Here is a 21332-nt window from a genome sequence, read left to right on the forward strand (position 1 = left end):
AGGGCCCAGACACTGCAGAATCTACTCTGAAAATCAGAGTGTATCACTGTTGGTCCTAAGGTGAGTGAGGGCCTTCTCTCGAGATTGTTTCTTGAAGCCAGGCCTAGATCACAGTGTTTGTGAGATAATAGAGCTTCACCACTCCTCTTTCATCATCTCTTTCTATGATTTCTCTCTGAAAGTTCCTGAATTCTTTGTTGCAGTTTGTGGATGTCTACAAAGCAGTGTAGGTGGCTGGATACTGATGCAAATTTTATAATGTGATACTTTCTATGTTTAGTCCAGTTTACTGGTGACCAGGATCTGGTCTCCAGCCTTACATGGTGAGAAAATTGGCTTTGTTATTACACTCAGTGGTGAGATACCCGACTCATATTAACCAAATGCACTGAAGACTGAGATTTATACCAGAATGTTAATTTGTCATTCTAGGATAGTGGCTCTTTCACTGCTGCCTTGAGAATATGCTCAGGGAATATGCAACTTTTTTCTGGGAAAGCAGAATCAGTAAGGACACTGAGTGACCATGAAACTAGCGTAAAGGGAGGTGGGTCATTCTGCATGACTTATGCATACCAGGGTAAGTCTGTTAAAAGGTCCCTGCCAAGTAACAAAGGAAATCCTTTGTATTGAAATTCTCCTGTCTTTCAGATTCAGATCCTTTCTGTTAAAAGGTCCCTGCCAAGTAACAAAGGAAATCCTTTGTATTGAAATTCTCCTGTCTTTCAGATTCAGATCCTTTCTCCCAGGATAGTGCAGTATAATACCCTTACCTACTTCTGAAGATTCATTTGCTTTAACTTATAGTTCCTTCATTACTGATAAGGCTAAAGAGTTTTTGATTTGTTTACCAGTTATTTGTATTACTTCTTTTGAGACTTGCCTGTCCCTCCCCTTAACCCTTTTCTTAATAGTGTATTATTAATTTTTAGAAGCTCTTTATATGCTAGAATTATTAACTCTGTATCATGTAATGCAAATTTTTAATGTTGTCTTTAGTTATGTTAATCTTATCAATTAAGAAACTGCTCACTAGTGCCTGTATTCCACTTCTTCTGGGCAGGAAGACATTCTGATGTACCCAAAATATCTTTCTTCTACTAGTTTACCTCTTAAAATAGAACCTTTATCATCAACACACCATGACAACTCAGATACTCCAATTTGAAGCAGACTATATACCATCTCAGGTTGGTTGGATATGGGAGGTAACGCACAGATTTAGTGGACTGTCTCACATATCTTTATTTTATATCCCATTGCCAATATTTTAAACCTCTTTCCAGTAAGTGCCCTCCCTGATTTTTACTCTATTACTCTTTGATTTAAAGTGGATTTTTTGGCCTTCTTACAATGAAATAAAATTCTTAACAGAATGAAGAGTCTTGTGATTGATCTGACTGGAAAAGAGGAATCATATCTTAATGGAGCCCAGAGTAATGTAATAGACACTGACTGTAACTTGCTTGCTATTCTCTCCAGGGCCAATATCCCAAACTTTTGGAAATATCTGCATTTTGTGTTTCTTGTGCTTCTGTAATGAAATTATCAATTAATTCATAGGATGCTGCTGTAAGCCAAAACAATGTCATCTATGGATGAAATTGTGCCTCCAGTGTTAGCAGTGTAACCTCCTGAGGTTAGCATTTACTTTCCAATTTAGTTAAAATAGGCATTGGATTATTTGGCCATCAGAATCCAAAGCACCAGGTTGTCATTCTGTTGCTTTTCTTTTAAAATCACATGGTTTCCTGAAATAGTCACAATCTGGACTTCCACCATGGGTTTTATTCTCTTTCTACCTTCCTTTACCTTAAGGAAGAAACTTCCTACCCTTTAATGGATAGGCAGTTTTCTTTCCCCTCTAGAACAGCTTAAAGACGTGGCTTATGGCACCCGACAGTTGCCATTATGTCTGAAACCACTGCCAGCCCATGAAAATGAGGATAAAGTGGACATTTCTCCATGGCATCAGAGTGAGAACCTTTTTGAACTGCACATCCATCAGGCCTTTCTGACCTCTGCTGCCCTGGCTCAGGCTGGAGACACTCAACCTACCACCTTCTGCACCTATTCCTTCTATGACTTTGAAACCCACTGTACCCCACTAGTTGTGGGGCCACAACCTCTCTATGACTTCACCTCCCAGTATGTGGTGGAGACAGACTCCCTCTTCTTGCATTACCTTCAAGGGGCTTCAGCCCAGCTTGATCTACACCAGGCAATAGCCAGTGAGCACCACACCCTTGCAGCTGGATGGATTTGCTTTGACAGGGTTCTGGAGACTGTAGAGAGAGTCCACGGCTCTGCCACACTTACTGGTAAGTGCTGTCAACCTCCCGCAGTTCCCAGGATTAATGTGGTGTTTCCCACAGTGCTGGTGGTTTCCCATTTTCTTCTCCCTTTATTCTTGATCCTTGCTGTCTGTATCCTCTATGCCTCTCATACTTTCTGCTACCCAGGAACTGGTGGAGAAGTCTTTGGGGTGCTAGAGTACTGGATGAGGCTGCGCTTCCCCATAAGATCCAGTCTACAAGCATACAATAAGCGAAAGAAAGCCCAGGCATACTTGGCAGCCAGTGTGCTTGGAGCCTGGGAGGCCCAGAAGGATGAGGTGAGAAAAAGGATGAACCCATGCATCTCAGAGGACACTCAGTCAAACAGCTGTTGAGAACAGCTCAGTCTTCCACTCTCGATAAGTACTTGTTGAATGTGAATGAAAGACAAAAACTGTCACACCACAACTAGTCTAGATCCTTTCCTTGGTCAAGCTTGAGTTTGAAATGAAATCATGCCCTTGGAGCTAGCTGCATCTCCTTTCTATAAACAACATGGCTTCTCTGTTCCACTGTCTAAGATGAGGCCTGAGAGCCACCATATCCCCAAGAGAGTTATCTGCCAGAGCCAGTTTGAAGGCAGGTGAAAGTCATTGGCTAGGCATCTCTGTTTCCCAATCAGGATTCAGCAGTTCTTTAGGTCATAGCTTTTCCTCATCAAAGGTTCTAGGTTTCACCTGCAATGAGTCTCTCAGCCTGCCCTTTTCCTCAATCCAAGACCAACATCTTTTCAGCCCAGATCGGGGACCTGGAAGAATCAGAATGAGCTGCGGGTGGAAATCATTCGATGCTGTGGCCTCCGGAGCCGATCACTGGGAGCCCAACCCAGTCCTTACGTCATGTATCGCTTCTTTACCTTTTCTGACCATGACACCACCATCATTCCGGCCAGTAGCAATCCCTACTTCAGAGACCTGGCTCGATTCCCAGTGCTTGTGACTTCTGACCTGGATCAGTATCTGAGGCGGGAGGCCCTCTCTGTGTACGTTTTTGATGATGAAGACTCAGAGCCTGGCTCGTACCTTGGCCGAGTCCAGGTGCCCTTGCTTCCTCTTGCACAAAACAAATCCATTCAAGGTAGGAGTTCAAGGTTATTACATCTTTATGCTCTCTGCCCAGTGTTGTCTCCCTGTCCTAATTCTACTTTTCTTGCTTGGAATAGTCTCTCTTAAAACTCACTGAGAAGATTTGAGAATACTGTGAAGAGCAGCAGAGTAGAAGACTTAGAGCCTTGCTAATTATATGGAAACACTGGCTTCTGCTGCTGCTCTTCAGCAACAGAAGGAAATCCCCGAGTGGGTAGACCCACCACTCTTCAGTCCATACCTCTGTGTCTGAACCAACATTTTCTATCTCTGTAGTGCTTTCTAGTATTCGTTTTTACTTAAGGTCTATTATTTCTTGGCACATGGCTAGATATCAGATTTTAAGTTGTGTCTGTAACATTTCATCATAATTCTCTTGCTTCTTTTAAACATTAAATTCAAATGAGTCTTCCATGCCACACCATGACAAATTTCTTGGATTCTCTCCCAACCCAGTATGAAGCTGAACTTCATGCTACCTTATCCTACATTCATACCCAGGGCTGTACAGGTTGTACAAGAATAGTCAACTCTCTGATTGCAGTCTGTGCTCTTATTAGGAAGTGTGGATGGTTACAGCCAGTATTGACCATATTAAAAAAGCTTTGTTCTAGAAAGTATGTGAGGCCTCCCTTCTCCCAATATCACGAGTGCTTAAAAAAAAAAAATAAGAAGCTGACTCTTCTGCTCACAATTCATCCTTTGCCAAAGAGAGGCAATGTGAGCCATCTGTTAAATTAATCAGTGTTACAAAGTAGAAGTCTGACATTCAGAAAAAAGCCATTTTGCTTAAGTCTTCTTGGTTTTTGTTATTTCAGAAATAGGGGCCACAGGTGTAGATAATGGTTTTCTTAGTATGCCTAAGGTGTAGAAACTGTTTGGTAATAGTAGAAGGTGCTCTTGTTTACTGACTGGGTGACTGACAACAAGCAAGCTGTATCTCTCCATGCATCTTTGACTATCCCTTCCTGAACCTGGAGATACCAGTCTTCCCCAATAAATATTTTGAGTAGCAGAAGTAAATATTCTGAGTGATTATGGATATTCACTGATATTTTATTTTGCTTCTGAGTGTATTGGCATCATGGTTATTTGATGTTAATTGCAAACAAAACGTGAAATTTAAACTGGGGAAGTCATAGGTAAGGTTGTGATAAACGCTCACGTGCCTACTTTCATGTGATCAGATTTTATTAATATCTGTGTGTCTCTCAGGTGATTTTAACCTCACTGACCCTGTGGGGGAACCCAATGGATCTGTTCAGGTGCAACTGGATTGGGGGTCTTGCTACCTACCCCCAGAGAACTTCCCAAAGCCAGAAGCTCAGAGTGAGGAGGACACCAGGGATGGTTTAGAGACGTCAATAGAAGAGGAAGAAGCTTCCTTTCCTCCCCAGGTAGCAAATCTCCCCCAATCCTGTGGGGAAGATTTGATTTGAGGAAGACAGTATTACAACTGGGGTAAAAGAAATTCCTTGTGAATGCCATGCATGCGTGCTAAGTCACTTCAGTTGTATCTGACTTTGCAACCCCTGGACTGTAGCCCTCCAGGCTCCTCTGACCATGGGATTCTCCAGGCAAGCATACTGAAGTGGGTTGCTGTGCCCTCCTCCAGGGAATCTTCCTGACCCAGGGATTGAATCGGCAGTTCTTTTGGCTCCTGCATTGGCAGGCGGGTTCTTTACCACAAGCACCACCTGAGAAGCCCGTGAATGTCATGTTCTGCAACTTTAATCTGAAGCATTCATGATGCCATAAGGCTATGGATAGAACAAAATGCTGGGTTTTATTGTAGGGAGGGAAGAGATGGCATATCTCTGCTCCATGGCAAGAGATAAATGAAGTCTAATGCTGGCTCACAAATCTCTTTCTTGATTATCATGGCTGTTAAACTCATCTTGTAAATCTGTCTCTGATCCTTCTATTTAGGACCAGATGGTATCTATTGATACTCCCACCGAAGCTGGCCAGTATCAAGCTAAAAGAAAACCTCCTCAGGTGGGAGAAAGAAAGGAAAGGGAACACCAGGTTGCAGGCTACTCAAGAAGAAAACATGGCAGAAAAACAGGCCTCCAAGGAAAGAACAGAATGGAGTATCTTAGTCATAACCTCTTAAATGGAAATACACTACAGGTAAGGCCTTAGAAGCCCCGAAGAATGAAAGTATGGGTCGTAGTGTCCCCAAGTATATTATTCTCAGAGGTAGAAGCAGAAGCAGGCACACAAGATAAGTGATAATCACGGCTTTTTGTGGTGAGCATGTATTTCCACAAACATAAGTAGTTTAATAAACCTCTGGAGTGTTCAGTTCTTTTCAATGTAATTTAATTTAACAGATTATACACTCTGTAATTTATGCTTAGAGATATAGTACCACAGTCCCAACTAGGTCACTTCAACTGTAATCAAAATAAATTAAAAAGCAAGTATTTATTGAACACCTATGTGTTTGATACTACCTCTTCTTCTTAGGAAACTGAATTAAAGTTACTATGTGGTCTGAAATATATACACACGTACATATATGAAATTATAAATGTATATTATATGACTAAGTATATATATTTATATTGTATTATATTATAATTATGCAATATTAAACATATTAAATTATTATAATTATACAGTATACTTATTTACAATTATAATTATATCTGAAGCAGGTGAAATACATTGAATGGAAATTCTCAGGGCTTAAGATCTCCGCAGATCATGTTTTAAAAAATCAGCAAAAGGAAGAGGAAATGACATCATCCTATTCAGCACAGATACTAAAGGAAACCCCACATCCTGTGAATGGTATTGTCTTTTTAAAATATTATTTTCCTTTGTAATCATTGGATTATTTTATAAAGCTGGTTATTTACTTTCTTCTTTCATCTTCATTGCTAAACTTTTCATGATCAATTGTATTGGAGACTCTAGGCTCAGTTTTATGTTACACGTGTGCTGGTTAGGCCAACCAAGCTGTCATTCTCTAAGAAAGTAGCTGTCTGTGTATTTAAAGCTAGCTAGCCAGCTTAACATGAGAAACGCTGGGCTGGAAGAAGCACAAGCTGGAATCAAGATTGCCGGAAGAAATATCAACAACCTCAGATATGCAGATGACACCACCCTTATGGCAGAAAGTGAAGAGGAACTCAAAAGCCTCTTGATGAAAGTGAAAGTGGAGAGTGAAAAAGTTGGCCTAAAGCTCAACATTCAGAAAACTAAGATCATGGCATCTGGTCCCATCACTTCATGGAAAATAGATGGGGAAACAGTGGAAACAGTGTCAGACTTTATTTTTTTGGGCTCCAAAATCACTGCAGATGGTGACTGCAGCCATGAAATTAAAAGATGCTTACTCCTTGGAAGGAAAGTTATGACCAACCTAGATAGCATATTCAAAAGCAGAGACATGACTTTGCCAACAAAGGTGCATCTAGTCAAGGCTATGGTTTTTCCAGTGGTCATGTATGGATGTGAGAGTTGGACTGTGAAGAAGGCTGAGCACCAAAGAATTGATGCTTCTGAACTGTGGTGTTGGAGAAGACTCTTGAGAGTCCCTTGGACTGCAAGGAGATCCAACCAGTCCATTCTGAAGGAGATCAGCCCTGGGTGTTCTTTGGAAGGACTGATGCTAAAGCTGAAACTCCAGTACTTCGGCCACCTCATGAGAAGAGTTGACTCATTGGAAAAGACCCTGATGCTGGGAGGGATTGGGGGCAGGAGGAGAAGGGGACAACAGAGGATGAGATGTCTGGATGGCATCACTGACTGGATGGACATGAGTTTGAGTGAACTCCGGGAGTTGGTGATGGACAGGGAGGCCTGGAGTGCTGTGATTCATGGGGTCTCAAAGAGTCAGACATGACTGAGCAACTGAACTGAACTGTTACTAAGTAATCCATGAGAAAGTGTTTTGAGTCCATATAAATATTCTTCATCAGATTTCACCTAATAATTTTGGCATTCATTTATGTGGATTTTTTTGCCTGAATCAAATGACAAGATGTTTGCAAAGTATATTGCAAATTTGAAAATGAATCAATAGAAATGATAGAACTGCTAAATACAGAAATTTATGAGGAAAAGAGATGGGTTGAAAGCAGATTAGACAGAACTAAAATGAGAATTGGTGAAAATATCCAGAATAAAATGAGAGACTACAAGATGGAAAATACTACAAAGGAGAAGAGAGAGAAAATGAGGTCTAAGCTGTACTAGGGTCTCCCCGGGAGCTCAGTGGTAAAGAACTCGCCTACAAAGGAGGAGACGTGGATTAAATCCCTGGTTGGGGAAGATCCCCTGGAGGAGGGCACGGCAACCCTCTCCAGTATTCTCGCCTGGCGAATCCCTGAAAGAAGAGCCTGGCAGGCTAAGTCCATAGGGTTACAAAGAGTCAGACATGACTGAAGTGACTGAGCATGCACGCATGCAAGCTGTACTTAAATGGAAAAGAGAAAGAAGGGGGAACAAAGGCAATAAAGTGGTGATGACTTGGAGTTTTCCAGAATTCATAAAAGGTATTAATATTCAATGAAATGAAACTCAAGCAGGATAAGTAAAAATCAAAATCTAGACATATCAGAGTAAGATTGTGGAAAATAAAATCAAAGAGAAAATACCAAAAGTATCCATTTAAAAGAAAAACAGCCATGGGTGCACTGTTGTTAAGAAGGACAATGACATCAAGAACGACAACCATAGTCCCACTTCTTATATTTCTCATAATATTTGCCTTTATATTTAGGTGCTCCTATTTGTATTTAGGTGCATAAAATGACAGTGAGGTCTCTCAGTTATGGCCGACTCTTTTCAACCCTATGAACTGTAGCCTACCAGGCTCCTCTGTCCATGGGATTTTCCAGGCAAGAGTACTGGAGTGAGTTGCCATTTCCTTCTCCAGGGGATCTTCCCGACCCAGGGATTGAACCCGGGTCTACCGCATAGCAGACAGACACTTCACCATCTGAGCCACATAGCATTACAATTGTTATATCTTCTTGGATTGATCACTTAATCATTATGTAGTTAATCTTTGTCTCTTGTAACACTCCTTATTTTAAAATTTATTTTGTCTGATGTGAGTATTGCTACTCCAGCTTCCTTTTCTTTGTTTGTTTTAATATTTATTTATTTGGCTGCAGTGGATCTCAGTTGTAGCATGCAGGATCTTTAGTTGCAGCATGTGAACTCTTAGTTTCAACATGTAGGATCTAGGTCCCTGACTAGATTGAACTCAGGCCTCTTCATTGGGAGCACAGAGTCTTAACCACTGGACCACCAGGGAAGTCCCAACTCCAGCTTTTGATTGATTTCCATTTCCATGGAATACCTTTTTCCATTCTGATGGAAAGATATTGGAATGGAAAGACACACTCCATTCCAATCTGTCTGTGTGTCTCTAGATCTGAAGTGGGTCTCTTGTAGGCAGCATATATATGGGTCTTATTTTTGTATACATTCAGTCTTTTGGTTGGAGCCTGTAATCTATTTACTTTTTAAGCAATTGATTTGTAGTTATTGCTGTTTTGTTCATTATTTGGGGGTTGTTCTATAGCCTTTTTTTTCTTTTTTTTGTTCTCTTCTTCTGTGATTGAATTAATGTATTTACTATTATGTTTGGACTTATTTTTCTTTCTTGTGCTTCTATCTATTATAGATTTTTGATTTGTGGTTACAATGAGGTTTTTGTATAGCAATATGTGTGTGATTGTTTTAAGTTGCTCATCTCTTAATTTCAAATATATTTGTTCTCTCCTCCTCTTACAATTACTGTTTTTGATATCATATTTTATATCTAATTGTTTTATATATCCCTTAACTGCTTTGTTGTTCAGTTGCTAAGTTGTGTCTGACTCTCTGCAACCCATGGATTGCAGCACACCAGGCTTCCCTGTCCTTCACTATCTCCTGGAGTTTGCTCAAACTCATGTCCATTGAGTTGGTGATGCCATCCAACCATCTCATCCTCTGTCACCCTCTTCTGCTCTCAATCTTTCCCAGCATCAGGGTCTTTTCCAATGACTCTTGATTTCCTTTAGGATTGGCTGGTTTGATCTCCTTGCTGTGCAAGGGGCTCTCAGGAATCTTCTCCAGCACCACAGTTCGAAAGCACCAGTTCTTTGGTGCTCAGCCTTCTTTATGGTCCAACTCTCACATCTATACATGACTACTGGAAAAATCATAGCTTTGATTAGACAGACCTTTGTTGGCAAAGTGATGTCTCTGCTTTGTAATATGCTGTCTAGGTTTGTCATAGGTTTTCTTCCAAGGAGCAAGTGTCTTTTAATTTCATGGCTGCAGTCATCATCTGCAATGATTTTGGAGCCCAAGAAAATAAAATCTGCCATTGTTTCTTTTTTTTTTTGCCATCTATTTGCCATGAAGTGATAGGGCCGGATGTCATGATCTTCATTTTTTGAATGTTGAATTTTAAGCCAGCTTTTTCATTCTCCTCTTTACCTTCATCAAGAGAGTCTTTAGTTCCTCTTTACTTTCTGCCATTAGGGTGGTATCATCTGTATATCTGAGGTTGTTGATATTTGTTGTGGCAATGTTGATTCCAGCTTGCGATTCACCCAGCCTGGCATTGCGCATGATGTACTCTGAATATAAGTTAAATAAGCAGGGTGACAATATCAGTCTTGACGTATTCCTTTCCCAATTGTGGGTATATATGATTTTACTACTTTTGTCTTTTAACCTTCCTACTAGTTTTGTGTATGGATGATTTCCTAACTTTACTATGTATGTTTTCCTTTACTGATAGATGAGTTTTTCTTTTCATAATTTTCATGTTTCTAGTTGTGGTCTTTTCTTTTTCACTTAAATAAATTTCTTTAATCTTTCCTGTAAAGCTGGTTTGGTGGCACTGAACTCTTAGCTTTTGATTATCTATAAAGCTTTTGATCTTTCCATCAAATCTGAATGAGAGCCTTGCTGGATAAAACATTCATGGGTATATGTTTTTCTCATTTGTCACTTTAAATATATCATGTCACTCTCTTCTGGCCCGTAGAGTTTCTGTTGAAAAGTCAACTGATAGCCTTATGGAACTTTCTTTGTATGTTATGTGTTGCTTTTCCCTTGCTGTTTTTATATTCTCTCTTTGTCTTAAATTTTTCTCATTTTAATTACTCTCTATCTTGGTGTGTTTCTCTTTGGGTTCATCCTATGTAGAACTCTATGTTTCCTGGTGCTGGGTGACTATTTGCTTTTCCAAACTAGGGAAATTTGCAGCTCTTGTTACTTCAGATATGTTCTCTGCCCCTTTGTCAGGCTCTTCTTCTGAAAGTGAAAGTGAAAGTCCCTCAGTGGTGTCTGACTCTTTGCAATCCCATGGACTATACAGTCCATGGAATTCTCCAGGCCAGAATACTGGAGTGGTTAGCCTTTCCCTTCTCCAGGGGATGGTCCTAACCCAGGGATCAAACCACGGTCTCCCACTCTTCTTCTGGGGCCCTTGTAAGGCAAATATTAGTGTGCTTGGTGTTGTCCCAGAGGTCTCTATAAATGTCCTTATTTCTTTTCAATGTTTTTTCTTCTTTCTGTTCAGTATCAGTGATTTCCACTACTGTAGCTCACTGATCCATTCCTAGGTATCATTTAGTCTACTGTTTATCCTTCTAGTATATTTTTCATTTCAGTCATTGTAGTCTTCATCTCTGAGGGGTGGTTCTTTACATAAATTCTCAGTCTACATTCATTCTCCTCCCAAGTTCTTTGATCATCTTTACAATCACTACCTAGAATTTCTTTTCGTGTAGATTGCTGTTGCCCACTTCACTAACTACTTCTTCTGGGGTTTTATCTTGTTCCTTTGTCTGAAACATGTTCCGCTGTTGCCTCATTTTGCCCATGTTGCTGTATCTTGTAGGTTGGCTATTCCCTATTTCCCGACCTTGGAGAAATGGCCTTTTGCAGTAGACACTGTATGCATCCCAGCAGTACACTCCCCTCTTGTCACTCAAGTTACATACTCTAGGGATTCCCCCTATGAGGGCTGCATGAGTCCTTCTGTTGTGGTGGGCTGGCTATGTGGGCAGTCTGGTGAGCTTGTTTGGCTCCTGGTCCACCTGCTTGCCCGGCCCTGCCTTTTGTGGAGGCTGCTGGCACCAGTTGGCAAGACCAAGTCACAAGGCGGCTGATTGTGGAACCCCAGAGGTCTTCAGGGCTACTGCTTGGCATAATCAGGGTCCATAAGACTCCAGGGCTATAGCTTACTCATTGGTGGGTGAAGTCAGACTCTGGGGTTAGTGCTGGCCTACGGGCAGGCAGAGCCAGATCCTGGAGTCTTGTTGCAAGGCTTGGGCGTCCCAGAGCTGGTGTTAGATCACTGGTGGAGTGGGCCAGTTTCTGACGCAGTTGTATGTGGGGTCCCGGGTGTCCCAAAGCTCGTGGGCATGGCTGGGGCCCAGTCAATCCCATGTCCCAGTTGGGCCTACTGGGTGATTGTGGTTTGCTTGTGTATGATGTCTGCCCCCTGCTGAGTAAGGCTGATCCAGAGGCTAGAGCAGGCTCTCCGGAGGGGTTGGCCATGTCCAGAGTTGACTGTGGGCTCATGGAATCTTGAGTCAGCCTGTCTGCTAATGGGTGGGGCTGTCTCCCCACCCAGTTAGTTGCTTGGCCTGAGGCACCCCAGCACTGGCACCTACAGGCCACTGGGCCAGCACAGGGCTTGGTCCTGAGGCTCCTAAGTAGAGGGAGGATTCCACAGTGGTGCTTGCCAGCAGCGGTGTCTAGGTGGTAGAAGGAGCTCCCCAAAATGGCTGCTGTCGGTGTCCATGTCCCAGGGTAAGCTGCACTTGCCTACTGTCTCTCTAGGAGATTCTTCGAGATCAGGAGGTGGGATTCCTATCAAGCTCCTCTCAATTTATTGCTTCCTCCATGAGTCCTCCAGCATATGAGATTTTGTGTGCACACTTTAAAATGAAGTCTCTATTTCCCAGTCCCCTGGGATTCCTGAAAGTAAACTTGTCTGGCCTTCAAAGTCAGATGCTCTGGGGGGTGAATCTTTCCCGTGCAGGTCCCCCAGGCTGAGGAACCCAATGTGTGGCTGAGATCTCCCTCTCCTCTGGGAGAACCTCTGCCGTTGTAATTATTCCCCAGTTTGTGGGTTGCCCACCAGAGGGTATGGGACTTGACTGTATCACAAGTCCACCCCCTACCCATCTTGTTGTGGTTCCTTCTTTATAGCTTTAATTGAATTTTCTTTCTAGAAGGTTCTGTTTTTTCCCTGATAGTTGTTCTGCCAAAAGTTGTGATTTTGGTGTGTTTGTGAGAGGAGATGAGCTCAGGGTCTTTCTGTTTCACCATCTTGGTTGATCTCCCACAGTGGTTTTTTCAAAGATTCACACAGAAACTTCAGTACGGTAATCCCTATGTAATTCAGCCCCAGATTCAAGTGTTTTAGGCTTGATTTTTATTAGAGAAGCTTTGAGAAATGATTGCAAACATCCCTGGTTATACTGCAGCTCTGTAGCCCCAGGATTTAGGGTTTACACTGGGGTAACTCAAGCCCTCACACACAGAAGGTTCATCCTGTCATCCGTGAGGACTTTCTTACCAAGAGCAATGTGTCGGCCTCTGATTGACGATCAAAGCAGAAGAGAGATCCTTGCAATAGGATTTTTTAAGGTAAAAACTTTCCAATGTCAGCCTCTGGAGGAAGCACTTTAGGTGTCTCAAAGTTACATACAGCAACTTGACACTTTCATCCAGAAGCTCATTTTCTGTGAGGTTCAAAAATGCCAGTGAGTGCTTGGTTTCAAAGGGAGAAGGAAAGATGAACTCAATGATGAATGGTGACAGAACAAGATACCAGCATGAGACAGTACAGATTACATTTTGGGTGTCTCAAGGCCTCACACAATGCGGAAAGAACATCATTTTGGTTGTTTTCCTTTGAAGGCCAGATGTGTTGCCTTCTTATGCATTGCCACTTATAGCCACCAAAAGTGAGGCAGAAGTTTCAATAAGCATCAGCTGAGGAAATAACTTTGAGAATCACTTTCTGCACATGACAGAAGAGCCTAATTTCTCATAAAGAATCCTCACCAATGAAGTACTAAGAAATCTCTGATGTCCAGAAATACTAGATTCTTGTTTGAGCCAAACATGGAACAAAGATCCATCCAGACAGGAAGCAATTATTGATCATTCTTGGACTCTCAATATCTGGTTTTGATACATTTTCATTTTCCAGAAATATCCCCTTTTGTAACTGTAGCAAACCTTTCTGAAAGGTGCTTGAGGCAGAACAATTTGAGTTCATGATACCCATTTCATTTTTCAAATATTGGGATATCTCCATATCATAGACCATTGCAGCCTTCACAAGCTGCTCTTCCTGAGATTTGTAAAGATAGTGCAAAACCACCTTTATGTTCATCATTGAGGAAAAGGGTTTATTCTTTTCAGACTATGTTTTGTATTTCAGTAAGTCCCATTTGACCTCTAATTGACATTTGGCAGTCAAAAATTCTCTCTGGCCTCCTGACTCTCTCTTCATTAGAGAGGCTGAATAAGTATGCTGCTTGGGTCAGTTGGGAGTTCTTTAGTCTTTTTTCCTTGAAAAGTAGCTTCTGCACGTTCTCAGTGTCCTACTTGAGTCTATCCCTGTCTTCCTCCTTCTCACTCTCCAAAACGTTGGATATAATGACAAGAAACTGCCAGCTACTGAGGTGGATGACGAAGTAGTAGCCCTCACAGTCTGTGCCCCACTGAAGGGTATCCCCATCCAGGAAAGGACAAAGATCAGAGTCGTCTGACCAAGACCTCCTGAGGGCTTCTCCTGCAAACACAGATGTGTGCATTCACATGACCTCAGCACTAGGAGAAACAGAGCCTTCATTAGAGCTTGGAGGGTTGCCAGGCACCTGCATGAACTGGTTGCGAATAAAACACAAGAACAGCAATGTGGTAGTTTGGCAAGCCAGGGCTGGCTCTTTCCTCTTCCTCATCTCAGTTTCAGACAAGTGCAGACAATCCAGCACTCCTGTTTAACATTGTAGTGGAGGTTTTAATTATTGCAATAAGAAAAAAAATATTGCAAAAAGGCAAGAAGAAAAGTTGTACAGATGGGAAAGGAAGAAATAGTGTTACCTTTATTTGCAATCAACATGATCCTCTATTTAGAAAATCATAAGAAACCAATAAAAAATTTTAAACAACTGAAACTAGGAGCAAGTGAATAAGGTTGCAATATGTAAATCAATATTTCAAAATTAATTGTATTTCCGTATTTTATAAATGAACGATCTTAAATGAAGAAAACAGTTACATTCACACTATCATCTAAACTTTAAAGAGGTTTAGGAATAAGTTTAATGAAAGAAAGGTAAGTCCTATATACTGAAATCTACAAAAGTTTTTAAGAGAAGTTAAGGGAAATTCAAATAAATGAAATGTACCATGTTTATGGATTGGACCACTCAAAATTATAAAAATGATGCAATTCTACCCAAATTTTATATAGAAAAGCAAAGAATCTACCTGAAACAATTTAGTAAAAGAAAAAAATTGAAATGTTTGTACTATTTGATTTTCAAAGCTTACTATGAAGCTGCAGCAATTCAGACAGTGTTACACTGTCAGTGTTAGCACAAAGATAGATTTATATACAGAGAAGGCAATGGCACCCCACTCCAGTACTCTTACCTGGCAAATCCCATGGACGGAGGAGCCTGGTAGGCTGCAGTCCATGGGGTCGCTAAGAGTCGGACATGACTGAGTGACTTCACTTTCACTTTTCACTTTCATGCATTGGAGAAGGAAATGGCAACCCACTCCAGTGTTCTTGCCTGGAGAATCCCAGGGACGGGGGAGCCTGGTGGGCTGCTGTCTCTGGGGTCGCAGAGAGTCGGACATGACTGAAGCGACTTAGCAGTAGCAGATTTATATATCAGTGGAACAGAATTGCTAATCCAGAAATAGACCCTTACATTTATTGAAAATTGATTTTCCACAAAGGTTTCAACATCATTCAGTAGGGAAATCTAATCTTTCCAATAAATGGCTCTGGGACAATCTTATCCACATACAGAAAAAAGAGAGAACTTAGACAAGACACCGTAAAACTTCTGTGGTTAATTGCTCAGTTGTGTCTGACTCTGTGACCCCATGGACTGCAGTCTGCCAGGCTTCTCTATCCATGGGAGTTCTCCAGGCGAGAATACTGGAGTGGGTTGCCATGCCCTCCTCCAGGAGATCGTCCCAACCCAGGGATCAAACCCAGGTCTCCCACACTGCAGATTACAGACAAAACATTCTCTGACCTGAATTGTACCAATGTTTTCTTAGGTCAGTCTCCCTAAGCAATAGAATCAAAACCAAAAATAAACAAATGGGGCCTAATCAAACTTTACAAGTTTGTGCACAACAAAGGAAACCATAAACAAAATGAAAAGAAAACTAGAGAATGGGAGAAAATATTTGCAAACAATGTGACTGGCAAGGTCTTAATTTCCAAAGATACAAACAGCTCCAACCACTCAACAACAAGAAAAAATAAAACACCCAATAAAAAAATGGGCAGAAGACCTAAATAGACATTGCCCCAAAGAAGACATACAGATGGCCAGTAGACACATGGAAAGATACTCAACATCTAATTATCAGGGAAATGCAAATCAAAACCACAATGAGGTACCACTTCACACAGGTCAGAATGGCTATTATTAAAAAGTGTACCAATAATAAATGTTGGAGGGTATGTGGAGATACTCTTACAGTATTGATGGGAGTGTAAATTGGTATAGCCATTATGGAAAACAGTATGGAGCTGCCTCAAAAAGCTAAAAATAGAGCTACCATTTGATCCTGCAATCCTACTCCTCGGCATATCTGGAAAAATCATACTTTGAAAAGATATGTGCACCCCAATGTTCACTGAAGCAGTATTTACAGTAGCCAAGACATGGAAGCAATCTAAATACCCAATGATAGATACACAGATTAAAAAGATGATGAGGTAATGGAATATTGCTCAGCCATAAAAAGAATGAAATAATGGCATTAGCAACAACATGGATGGATTTAGAGATTATCCTACTAAGTCAAGTAATTCAAACAGAGAAAGACATAGAATATAATATCACTTATATGTGGAATCTAAAAAATTAGACAAAGTTATTTAAGTTATTTATTTACAAAACAGAAATAGACTCACAGATCTAGAAAACAGATTTATGGTTACCAAAGGGGAAAGGTGGAGGGGAGGGATAAATTAGAAGTTTGGGATTAACATGTATACACTACTGTATATAAAATAGATAATCAACAAGGACCTATTGTACAGCATAGGAAACTCTACTCAATACTCTGTAGTAACCTATATGGGAAAAGAATCTGAAAAAGAACAAATACATGAATATGTACAACTAAATCATTTTGCTGTATACCTAAAACTAACACAGCATTGTAAGTCAACTATAATCTAATATAAAAAGAAAATTTTAAAATAAGTAAATAAAAATGCCTACCTTAAAAAAAGTTTTAGGAGTATCAAGATCACATTGTAAGAAAGAGCATGTGGGATGAGAGATACTGTTTGATGCCAGTCTTTGTAAAATACAATCTGCTGCATCCTGATTATATTGTTTTTCCTTGCTTAGTAATTTTCTCCAGTCCCTAAAAGGACAAATTTTCTCTATACCTACTATCTATCTTCCTTCATTTTCTATTTTTCAGAAGTGAACCTTGTGTGTTTGGTAATCTTCTGAAGAAGTGAAACTTTAAAAAAGAGGGTTTGATTCTTAGTAACTACAGCCAAAATCTAGGTACTCAGAATTAGTACCTAGATAGTAAATTGAAGATGTAGGTACTAAGTCTTTTCTGGGATAGACAGCATGCTCCAAAACGGCTCTGTAACTCTAAGTCTCTTCTCTGACAGATAAAGAATTCTGTGAACAAGCTTCTGAAGGCAGTGAAGCGCAAACGACAGACAGCGATGAGATAGTAACACCTGTATCTCAGAAATGCCCTAAGGCAGTAAGTACACTGGGGTGACCACTGTGCAGGAGCCAAGATCGTAAGTAATGCCAGTGTGCTTAATGGCCGTGTGTGCCAAGTTCAAGTCCCGTTGTAATGAACCAGATGGGAAACAAATTATTTAGTTAAATTTACATTGCGATTGAATGGAAGTTTGTTGATACAGGCAGATGAAAGGATCATTTTCTTGATTTGGCACTAATATAAATGAGGACTGACTTCAACACTTGTCTCTCCTCTTTGGATCCCTTACCTACTTCCTTCATTGTAAATTGTGATTTACCCAGCCTGTGACACCCCTTTCTTTAAATCTACCTTAAGAGAGCAGGTTTATTTTGGGAGGTGGAGGCTGGAAGAAAAAAAGCTTTCTGGGAGGGCTCAGAGAGATCATTCAGTTTTTGAAGGTTTTTATTCAACCTTTAAAACCTGTAATTACAATTATATATTAAGCATTTTGGCCTCAAATCTCTTTTGGAACTAATTGAGGCTGTGCACGCGCGCACACACACACACATGAATAAATATTCACAGGTATATTCACAGTCATTTTGGAATATTGTGAAGTTATAGATAAGATAGAAGACAATCACTCTAGCTGCTAGAATGCTCCCTCATACATTTGTAGGCAGCCAATAAGTATTTGTTGAATGAGTGACTGAATGAAAGATTAAAATCTAATTGAGAATTATGAACCTTATTAGAAACAATAAAGGAGAGCATAGGGCTATCTAGAATCCAGTGGGTAGATTATGTGATATAACTCTAAGGTTTATGAGAATTCCAAACAGGAAAATTACTGTTGCTTTTGTAGAGATCAGAAAACTCTTCCTTGAAAGTCAGAAATCGTACTGAGGTTTTATAAAAAAATGATGAAGGATATTGGAGTGGGGAGAAACGATTCAAGTGCAGTAGACTCAGGCCATTAATATGGCAAATAGTTAAGTTTATTTTCTGAACTTTTATCTGTCATATCTTTTTTAGACACTGTGTAACTGGTATCTTGAGAAATGTTTGTAGGACAGATCAGAGCCATAGAATTAGAACTAGACCATAACACCTTATCCATCATAAGGTGAAGAAGACCAGGTGACGTGTCCAGGATTGTAGCGGTAGTTAATGAAAGAGGTGGAACTTGAGTCGTTTTCTAAACTGTGTACCTCTCAGATCAACCCAAAAAGCAGTCAGCTGATCAGCAAATTTGGAGCCACAAGTCAGACAGATGACATTAAAAATATTACCCTAGGACTTCCCTGTTGGTCCAGTGGTTAGGAACCCCCCTGCCAGGGGAGACGGGTTTGATCCCTGGTCCGGGAAGATTCCGCATGCTGCAGAGCAACTAAGCCCGTGTACCACAGCTACTGAAGTCCATGCACCTAGAGCCTGTGCTCCTCAACAAGAGAAACCTCTGCGATGAGAAGCTGCTCACCGCAACGAAGAGTAGCCCGTGCTCTCCACAGCTAGAGAAAACCCACACACAGCAATGAAGACCCAGTGCAGTCAAAAATGAATAATTAAAATAAAAATTACCCTAAATCAAATACTCTTAAATGAGGTCTTTTAGAAAACCTTTATGTACCCAAAAATGTTACTTGGTAAACTAAACATGAAATCTGATCATATTTAGTAAGAATTAGTATTGTTATCAAGTTAAACTTAAAACACAGACACATGTATACTTGATACCAGAAAAGCTTTATCCAAAGTCCAAGTTTGGGAGTTCCCTGGTGGCCTCATGGTTAGGATTCCATGCTTTTACTGCCATGGCTTGGGTTCAATCCCTGGTGGGGAAACTGAGATTCCACAAGCTACATGGTGCAGCCAAAAGAAAAAAAAGTCCAGGCTCTTGTTCAACTCATCCATAAGAATTTGGATGGGTAACACAAACACAAAGGGGAAGAAAAAAACAAAACACACAAAACTACACCAAAGGTGAGGATTAAAGAGAAGGAGCAGGGGGAAAATTTCTTAGTGGCCCAGTGGTTAAGATTAGCATTTTCACTGCTGTGGCCCAGATTCAATCTCTGGTCAGGGAACTAAGACCTTACAAGCTACGCAGCATGGCCTGAATAAATAAATACAATTTGTTTTAAATAAAAAAGAAGCAGTTTATTGAGGCAGAAGTGAAAATTACACACTCAGAGTGCAGGCCTCCTCACAAGTGAGGGGCATGCCACAAGGATTTTTGATCCCCCTTTTATCCTATTTTTAGCCCTTTGAATGGACGGGAGTATTTATGATTAGGGGTGGAATATTCATCGAGGGGAGGGTTGAAGTATGGCCTGGATTGCCCCAGGTTGCATCACCTCTGGGTCTCATGCATTTATTTCCTGAAGACATTATACAAGTGCTCTAAGAACTGTTCTCCCTTACTAGTCAAGCACCACAGGGGAAGGTCAAACAGGGTTATCAGCAGTCTGCACATTTTTACTGTGCATGGGCCATGGTTTCTGTGGTCTGAGTTTCTTGTTCAGATGCTAGAAGTTTCTGTTTTAGATGCCATTTCTTCATGTTCATCGTCTCATTAAGTGCAAAATAAAGAGGTATATAGGCTGTCTTTGGGCCCAGCCTTGTCTTTCCTGCCTCATACTCAATCCTGTTTGTATTTCAAAATAGCTGGGCATGAAAGATGGAAGAGGTTGAAGGTCCAGAGACAGTGGCTGGGCTCTAGCCCCCTTCTGCCTGGAGTCAGCCACCGCAATGGAGGAGGCAAGAGAATGTCATGTTTAGGAACATGGAAATGTGGTTCAGACAAAAGTGGTTTAGATCCAGGCTCTGCTTTTAGTATCTATACCATTTGGGGGGAGTTATTTAACCTCTGTTAGGGTCTATTTCCTCGTCTGTAAAGTGGTAATTTTTTTTTAATTGAAGTATAGTTTATTTACAATGCTCCAGGTGTACAGCAGTGAGATTCAGTTATATATATTCTTTCTCAGATTCTTTTCCATTATAGGTTATTACAGGATATTGAATATAGTTCCCTGTCCTATACAGTAGGTCCTTGTTCTTTATTTTATATATAGTATATAGTAGCTTATATCTGCTCACCACGTACTCCTAATTTATCCCTTCCTCCTTTCCCCTTTGGTAACCCTAGATTTGTTTTCTATGTCCAAGTCTATTTCTGTTTTGTATATAAGTTCATTTGTATCATATTTTAGATTCCACATATAAGTAATATCATATGACATTTGTCTTTCACTTCACTTAGTATGATAATCTCTAGGTCCACCCACGTTGTTGTAAATGACATTATTTCCTTCTTTTTATGGCTGAGTAATATTCCATATTATATAAATGTATGTAGTATGCTGTGCTAAGTTGCTTCCGTTCATGCCCAACTCTTTGTGACCCCATGGACTGTAGCCTGCCAGGCTCCTCTATCCATAGGGTTGTCCAGGCAAGAATACTCGAGTGGGTTGCCATGCCCTCCTCCAGGAGATCTTCCCGACCCAGGGATTGAACCTGTGTCTCTTGGATCTCCTGCATTGGCAAGTGGGTTCTTTACCACTAGCTCTACCTGGGAAGCCCAGTGTGTGTGTACGCACACAGACACACACACACACACACACACAGCATCTTTATTTGTCTGTTGATGGACATTTAGATTGCTTCCATGTGTCTTGGCTATTGTAAACAGTGCTGCTATGCATATTGAGGTTGTAGAGTGGTGATAAATATGCCCATTTTATAGCCATGTGGAAAGATTTAAATAAGGTAATATGTGACAAGGGTTTAATATAGTGCTTGGGACAAATTAAGCACTAAATGATAGTGATGATGATGGTGGCCACGGTCTGTCTCCTCTCTGAAATACTTTAGTTCCCCAATGCAAGCTTCTATGGTGTGGTAGTGGCCCCTACAAGGAAGGACAAAGCCCTAAGGGGACGAGATCCAGACAGAGGGCTGTCATTTCCCTTCTAACTGCCAGGTCAGT

General features: G+C 40.8%; 1 protein-coding gene and 1 long non-coding RNA gene across 16 annotated transcripts in view; both read left to right on the forward strand.

The window, feature by feature from the left end:
• The window catches only part of RPGRIP1 (RPGR interacting protein 1), a 45566-nt gene that overhangs the window by 13309 nt on the left and 10925 nt on the right, over positions 1–21332 (forward strand). For 6 of the 15 annotated variants that reach the window (XM_086322282.1, XM_086322281.1, XM_086322279.1 and 3 more), the window contains 7 exons: positions 1869–2321; positions 2463–2614; positions 3071–3413; positions 4637–4818; positions 5351–5554; positions 6082–6220; positions 17301–17398. In XM_086322282.1, coding sequence (XP_086178408.1) covers positions 1869–2321; positions 2463–2614; positions 3071–3413; positions 4637–4818; positions 5351–5554; positions 6082–6220; positions 17301–17398 — 1571 coding nt within the window. The remainder of the gene's footprint in view (positions 1–1868; positions 2322–2462; positions 2615–3070; positions 3414–4636; positions 4819–5350; positions 5555–6081; positions 6221–17300; positions 17399–21332) is intronic. The other 9 variants (XM_086322283.1, XM_086322285.1, XM_086322287.1 and 6 more) reach the window with 3 other exon arrangements.
• Positions 433–1029, forward strand: LOC147365012 (uncharacterized). Its single transcript, XR_015135109.1, has 2 exons — positions 433–596; positions 675–1029. It is a non-coding gene; the product is annotated as an uncharacterized LOC147365012 (long non-coding RNA).

This window comes from Bos grunniens, chromosome 10, assembly GCF_055505025.1.
Source record: "Bos grunniens cultivar Pamir isolate PY7600 chromosome 10, Bosgru_T2T1.0, whole genome shotgun sequence".
Taxonomy (NCBI): Eukaryota; Metazoa; Chordata; class Mammalia; order Artiodactyla; family Bovidae; genus Bos; species Bos grunniens.